This window comes from Alosa sapidissima, chromosome 2 (genome assembly GCF_018492685.1).
Source record: "Alosa sapidissima isolate fAloSap1 chromosome 2, fAloSap1.pri, whole genome shotgun sequence".
NCBI classification, from domain to species: domain Eukaryota; kingdom Metazoa; phylum Chordata; class Actinopteri; order Clupeiformes; family Clupeidae; genus Alosa; species Alosa sapidissima.
This window is the reverse complement of record NC_055958.1, coordinates 44,073,073-44,080,572: the sequence shown is the minus strand read 5'-3', so window position 1 is coordinate 44,080,572 and position 7,500 is coordinate 44,073,073. Positions and strand designations below refer to the sequence as shown.

The window sequence follows — 7,500 nt, the reverse complement described above, 5'->3', positions numbered from 1 at the left end:
TTTTTCGCTGGTAGCAGAGGCATAGCAACAGTCATATTTTAGATAGATAGATAGATACTTTATTGATCCCCAAGGGGAAATTCAAGATTCATATCTTTGAGATATAGCAGATGTAAAGTCCTCACGGAGAAAACATGCACGTTAATTTTATTGACAGAAAACGAACGCGGGGACTCGTGAGCAGTTATTTAACTATCGGAGGCATTATTTTTTTTATAATTATCGAAACCCCGTTCATTCGCTCGTAGGGATTTTTCTTACGAACCGGAACAGGCAAAAATGCTAATTGAATGTATACAAAATGACGGTAGTGTCTACCACACTCTAAATATGATTAAATAGGATTTCCTTGTGTAGATAAAAGTACTTACAGTTGGTGGAGAGGTGGGCAACCTCCGTGATTGCACAACTCCAGGTTTCAATACCAACGTGATGCAAACCCCCTGCTGTACTCCCCATAGTTATGGTATGTTATGTATGGTATGTACCTATAACTACCATAACTATGTCCCCATAGTTATGGTAGTTATAGGTATTAGCACTAGCTCAACCTAGATTCTGTCAGAATTTCTGTGAGTGGTTACGAACCAACCAAGTGGGCGGGACCATGAATAATAATTAGTCAGTTTTCTGCCTTTTTCTTTCATTTGGCTATTGCATACAGCAGACAAACTGCATAGATTTCAAACTTAAAACAGGTCACAAATTTATTTTGACCTATGTTATTTAAAAAACAACAAGAAAAGTGGGATTTTAATGGCATGGGATCTTTAAAATGTATTAATCGTGATTTTATGAGGTATTCAATTTCATAAATATTATCGAAATCGCCGCTCCTAGACTGTGAACACCGCTGCACACTTTCATTTGCACATTACACACACACACACACACACACTTACACAAGCACCACACACACTATACACACATGCACCATATGGATATGCGCTCGTAATGCACGCACACACACACGCACGCACGCACACACACGCACACACACACGCACGCACGCACGCATGCACGCACACACGCGCACACACACACGCACGCACACACGCACGCACGGACACACATACGCACACACGCACGCACACACACACACGGTAGGTTGAGCAGTAGCATGTGGTCTCTGCACTCGCGTAGTTGCTGTGGAAGTTGCCCTGGAATCTGTGGTTGAGATGGATGATTTCACACATACACACACACACACATACACACACACACACACCCACACACACGGTAGGCTGCACTCACGTAGTTGCTGTGGAAGTTGCCCTGGAATCTGTGGTTGAGATGGATGATTTCACACATACACACACACACACACACACATACACACACACACACACCCACACACACGGTAGGCTGCACTCACGTAGTTGCTGTGGAAGTTGCCCTGGAATCTGTGGTTGAGATGGATGATTTCTCCAGCGCCCTGCATCTTCCCCCCCGCCCACGAGCCACAGTACTGGGAACCAGTAGCCTTGTACACATACACACCCTGCCCCTGCCTGAGAGAGAGAGGGAGAGAGAGAGAGAGAGGGAGAGAGAGGGAGGGGTGAACCAGTAGCCTTGTACACATACACACCCTGCCCCTGCCTGAGAGAGAGAGGGAGAGAGAGAGAGAGAGGGAGAGAGAGGGAGGGGTGAACCAGTAGCCTTATACACATACACACCCTGCCCCTGCCTGAGAGAGAAAGAGGGAGAGAGAGAGTATGAGGGAGAGTAAGAAAGAGGGAGAAAGAGGGAGAGAGAGAGTATGAGGGAGAGTAAGAAAGAGGGAGGGAGGGAGAGAGCACAGGCTACATGAAAGAAAGTCAATGTTTAATCTTCTCATTCCACAGAAAAGTGTGTGAGAGGTGTGTGTGTGTTAATGTGCACATATGTGTGAACTGGATGTGAAGTATGCGTGTGAGAACGTGTGTGGTCAGGGCACCTCTGATGTCGTAGCCACTCCCCGTCATATGTGTCTCCATTGGGGTACGAGTACACCCCGTGGCCTTGTCTGAGGTCCTCCACCCAGCTCCCTGCAAGAGAGAGAGCCTCATTCACCCATGTCTTGTATCCGGAAAAGTGCTAACTGGCTGAATATCTGACGTCTTTCATCGCACCCTCGTATTTGGAGCCATCCGGATAGTAGAAAATCCCATGACCATGCTTCAAGTTTTGGTAGTACTCTCCAATATACCGTGCACCGTTCTTGAACCGGTAAGTTCCCTTCAACAGAGAAGAGGTGGAATGCGCGTAACGTTAACTTTTAACTTTATAACAAACATGGGGGAGACCGGTGCTCTTCAAACTTCAAAGCAAAGTGGCGTGACGTTAACTTACCTGACCGCATCGTTTGCCATTTTCGTACAGGCCCTGGTAGGTGTCTCCGTTTGGTAGTACTGCTCTGCCAAAACCATGTCTTTCTCCGGCTTCATTCCGCTCCCCCTCGTACTCCTGCAACAATCAACAACATTGCTATTAACGTTAGTCTATAGAGCTAAATATTAACGTTAACGATATCATACTATTACTTTAAAGTAAAAGTATGGTATCGTTAACGTTAAAATGTACAGTGTAGGCTATTGGCTTGCAAGCTGGCGTTGTATCGATAACTTAAGTTAACTAAGAAATCACATCATATTTGATCTCACCCCAAGGTACCCCTGTTCGTCGTCCAAATCCACAGATCCGGCGTCTGACATTATAACAAAGTAAAGTAAGTAGTAACTTTAAAGTAAGTGACAGCGTTAGATTGCCTTACTTGGGCTAATGCTAAGGTAACGTAACGTTAATGACACACAGGTCTTGGCTTCAGTTTACTGTTGTCATGACAACCACACGGTTACGTGGAGGAAAAGAGGCTGGTAGGTGCTTTGCAAAAAACGCAAAGGATTTCGATTTTGGTCATCTGCAGTTGTGGAAATAAACTTTTTGAAATGCGAGGAGCCGGCTTCTAACAAATAAATGGACAAACTCATCTGACACTGAATGATTATTATAGTCTGAAATCAGCTGCTTTCATATTATCAGCGTTTAGCTCAACCACTGGCCAGCCGCCTTAAGTAAAAGCATGACCTTAACATATTTCCGAAATCATTTTGATGGTACATAACCTCATAACATGACGAACAACACTTCTGCCTTTGTCTGAGCGGCCCTCTGTAGGCGAATCGACCTAGCAAGAATTATCCCCTACCCTGGAAATGAAAACGCGAAAGACCTGGAGATCTTTCTTAGGCTACTGTTGTGCGGTGCATTCTCTCAGAGTTATGTTCATACTTTAAGTATGAACATACTTTGTTGCAAAAGACGCATATAGTTCGTTTATTACTGATCTTTTCAACTGTAGCGGGACCCCGAAAGAAAATCTTGTTTAGTGCAGCTTTAGGCTACCTACCGAACAAATGCCGACACAATCTCAAAGTTGGCTACCGCTGTGTTAGTGGTCTAATGTAGACTAGCCTAACTAGTGGACACATTCTGTGGTCTATAGTTTTCCTCATAAGAGTGTAACCTATAGTGTCTCTGTGAGACTCTTTTTGAAAGTAATTCATGAAATGAATGAATGAACAAACCAAAACAAAGTGCGATAAAGATTGTTTATTAAAAGTATATATAGGCCTACTTATAGCCTAGGCTACTTATTAAAACAATATAGTGTCCATATCACCCCGTCGGCTAGTCAGTCCTAACCTGGCCTTGGAAGAGAACTCAGAACATTATCTGGTAGAAGCATTTAGGAAGAGTAAATTATCTACGAGGCAGTGGCATTTTGCGTCCATGTAGGCTAGGCTATGTTTAGGTAGGCTATTTTCTGTGTTCAATTCAGTATGGATAGCACGAGTATTCGTTTAATTTTCATTTCATTTAATACTATAGTTTCCCAACAACGACATCAGAGAAATGACAAGGAGTCACCGGAGGCGTGCCACGAGCCCATCGTGTGCAGGCAAAACCAGTTCCGTGTAGTGACGTCAGTGTAGTGAGCAGCGTGAGCTGTTTGTCTAGTCTACACTGTACTGTGTGAATGAGGAAGTCTGCCACACAGGCACGTAAAGAAACGACTCGGCCGTGGTTCCGTAGCCTTCTAGATTCCGGTAAGACAAATACATACTCATTAGAGCAGAAGACAGACAAAATACGGGAAACAGTTGAGCATGGCTTCTGAGTGATGATTCTGGCTCTTCTGCGCTGGTGTTGCCTTTGCTGCGTGTAATGATCAGGAGTCTGATTAATTTGAACTCGGATCTGAAATGCTGTCCGATCCACGGGACTCACGGGGTTACCGACAGCATAAGTCAAAGATCTAACCGGTAGGTCACACGCAGACTTGGTTGTGTTCTGTGTGTTGATGTGGATTGGAAGTTATTCGCTGCGTTCCCGTCGCTTCTGCGAGGACACAAGGAAATCTCTAGAAGTTGGATGGTTAGTTGTGTCTGATGGGCTGTGATATGGTCTGTCATTAGAGGGGTAGGTAGTTTTGCTGTGGAGCCGAGATGTCTGTAGCGTGGAGTGTTTGTATGCAGGTGACCTGTAGCAGAGTTTGGGTAAGGGTGAAGGAGCCGAGGTGTCTGTAGCGTGGAGTGTTTGGAGGTGACCTGTAGCAGGGTTGGGGTAGGTCGCTTATTAATGGGGCTGTAGCCCGGGCCACATCAGGGCCACATCAGGGCTACATCAGGGCCACTGGATTGCAGGGGGTAAGGGTGTCCAGGTGTTAGGGGTGCGCGTGTGTGTGTGTGTGTGTGTTTGTTTGTTTTGTGTGCATGTGTGGGCTGTGCATGCAGTGTGTATGTGTGATAACGATGAGTGTCTTGGTGGTATATGTGATAGTGTGTTTGTGTGTATTAGTCCTTAAGGTGTGACTGTTCTAGAGAGTTAGATAGATAGATAGATAGATAGATAGATAGATAGATACTTTATTGATCCCCAGGGGAAATTCAAGAAGGTGTGGCTGTTCTAGAGAGGAAGATGTGGCTGTTCTAGAGAGCAAGATGTGACTGTTCTAGAGAGCAAGATGTGACTGTTCTAGAGAGTGAGGTGTGACTGTTCTAGAGAGCAAGATGTGACTGTTCTAGAGAGTGAGGTGTGACTGTTCTAGAGAGCAAGATGTGGCTGTTCTAGAGAGTGAGGTGTGGCTGTTCTAGAGAGTGAGGTGTGACTGTTCTAGAGAGCAAGATGTGACAGTTCTAGAGAGTGAGGTGTGGCTGTTCTAGAGAGTGAGGTGTGACTGTTCTAGAGAGCAAGATGTGGCTGTTCTAGAGAGTGAGGTGTGACTGTGGCTGTTCTAGAGAAAATATGTGTATTGAATCTATTAAACATAATAAATGTATATTAAATGCATATTTTACTACTTTCATTCACACTGTCAAGTCAAGTTTATTTATATAGAGCATTTCATACACAGAGGTCATTCAATGTGCTTTAAACAAAAGCAAACAGGAATAGCAAATAAAAGCATAGAAGGGCAATAGTCAAACAGTTTAAACATAGCCTAATGCAGGGGTCTCAAACTCAAATGAGCGGGGGGGCCACTTCTGCCAATGTCATCTGATTGGAGGGCCACGTCAGTGTTAAAGAATAATACAAAAAAACAACGGCTATTTCCTAAAATGCAATGTTTTTTTCAAATACTGTATTTTCAAACACAAAACGACAAACAGAAAGTGCAAGTCTTTTTATCTATTTTTAGACACCTGTGCTAGCAACCTTAGCTTATAAATAATGATAAAGTAAATATTAATACAAATGATAAAACCTGACAAACTAGGCATCAGGTTTAAGAAAGCAATACCATTGGATTTTTATATCAAAATTCCAAAAGGCCATGGCTTGAAAGTGGTCAGAGATAAAGTCCTATTGTAAATGTAAAAATCTTTGAGTATAAACAAAAGTTTATGAAGGGGGTACATTTACCCATCTAATTTGCCACTGGATGGCAAGCACCTCAGATTATGCACCTTTCAGTAAATACTGGATGAACATATTTGGGCAAGTTTACTTTCTTTTTTGTCATATTACCCACATAACAAATTAACAAGAAAACACCCAAGATCTATACCAACAATAGTACATTATTACTAGCCTAGCCTATAACCACAAGGCCTACAATAAAGTGTCCTGGTCAAATCAGTTCCCATCACGGGTGACTTTGTAGTTCTTCAGAGCCCTATTTCTACTAGCCCTGCTGTCTGTACCACGTCCATTACGGACACTATCATCACGATTACCACTGAAACCTCCAAGCTATGTTGGGCAGTGGGTCGAAATAAGTATGGTATGCTTAGTGGACAGGCAAAGACGCACCTCCATTCACAGACGCACCGTGATTATCACTGTCAATAGGAGATTGATCATAATCTCCAAAAGGATATTCTTCTCCAGAATCAGAATAGGTGACATAGCCTAAGACTTCATCACATGTGAACGTTTTTCAACATTTGGTGTAGGCCTATTTCTGCTTCAATTTGTGCAAAACTATGGCCTGCATTGCTTCCGCGTCATTACAAATGCACGTCTTCGTGTTTCTCGCGTGTAATACAAGTATTTCCTGAAAACTTTGTGCAGCGATTTTGGGTTTGAATCAAGCTCTGGATGTCTAGCAAATAGTGGAGGAGAGTACAAATGGGATTTGTCACCGTACTTGGATCTATCATCTATTTTAATCAGTATCGTTGTTTGTCGCAATTAAAAATACCCTCAAGGGCCGGATTACATTATTATTTTGACATTAGGTCGCGGGCCGGAATTGGGTAAGGGTAAACACTATAATAAAAAAGAAAACATAAAACGCACAAGGCAAAAACATTTAAAAATAAAGAATAATTGGAGGGTATATACAGTACCCTCCAGAATTTGGGTAAATTTGACTAAAAACAGGTATAAAAATAATCTTCTGTCTCTTATCTTCTGAATAATTCACTGTCAAATAATCTTGATTATTCATTGTACTCTCACAATGAAAACAATGAGGAAAAATCCAATCTTGAAGGGAAGACAATTTATTCTGAGAAAAAGGAAAGTAAATAAATAAATATTTTATATAGAAAAATCTTATATACAAAACATAACAGAAGCATTTTCCTATCTAATTTCAACTTATTTAAGTTAATCAGAGTGTCTGTGAACTTTCAGAAGTTTTTCATGACTTTTTTTCATTAAGGTATGAAAATAAAGTGACACAGATGCTAAATCCTCTAGTCATTTTTCAACATCAGAAAGACGAGAGAATACACTAAATTTAATTGAAAAGAAAGTATGTTGACATTTAAGTCAGGAAATGTCTATACAAACTAGGTACTTTGTAGTGTTAATTTCGTCAGACAAGACGAGAGGAAATATGTTCATCAACGACCTTTTTTTTCATGACTAAGACGAGACGATGACGAGACAGCACTAATGTACTGTAACACTGACTAAGACTATCTTAATATCCATCATTGTTGACGAAAAAAGACAAGACTAAAATGTTTTGCATGAAATAAAAACTAAGATAAAATCTCTTTCATTTTC

The 7,500-nt window shown here is 41.9% G+C and overlaps 2 protein-coding genes across 4 annotated transcripts in view; one reads left to right on the top strand and one right to left on the bottom strand.

Annotated features, from left to right (window-relative positions):
• The window catches only part of rsph1 (radial spoke head component 1), a 6,400-nt gene extending 3,587 nt beyond the window's left edge, over nt 1-2,813 (bottom strand). The window contains exons 1-5 of the mRNA XM_042084379.1: nt 2,643-2,813; nt 2,332-2,445; nt 2,112-2,217; nt 1,937-2,027; nt 1,376-1,511 (exon numbers count right to left, since the gene is read on the bottom strand). Of these exons, the coding sequence (XP_041940313.1) occupies nt 1,376-1,511; nt 1,937-2,027; nt 2,112-2,217; nt 2,332-2,445; nt 2,643-2,693 (498 nt within the window). The 5' untranslated portion in view covers nt 2,694-2,813. The remainder of the gene's footprint in view (nt 1-1,375; nt 1,512-1,936; nt 2,028-2,111; nt 2,218-2,331; nt 2,446-2,642) is intronic.
• A 1,159-nt stretch (nt 2,814-3,972) lies between these two features.
• slc37a1 (solute carrier family 37 member 1) overlaps nt 3,973-7,500 on the top strand; it is a 74,169-nt gene continuing 70,641 nt past the window's right edge. The window contains exon 1 of one of the 3 annotated variants that reach the window (XM_042084352.1): nt 3,973-4,088. The gene's annotated coding sequence lies outside the window, so the exon portion shown is untranslated. Of the gene's footprint in view, nt 4,089-4,108; nt 4,305-7,500 lie in introns of those variants that run through there. The other 2 variants (XM_042084354.1, XM_042084353.1) reach the window with 2 other exon arrangements.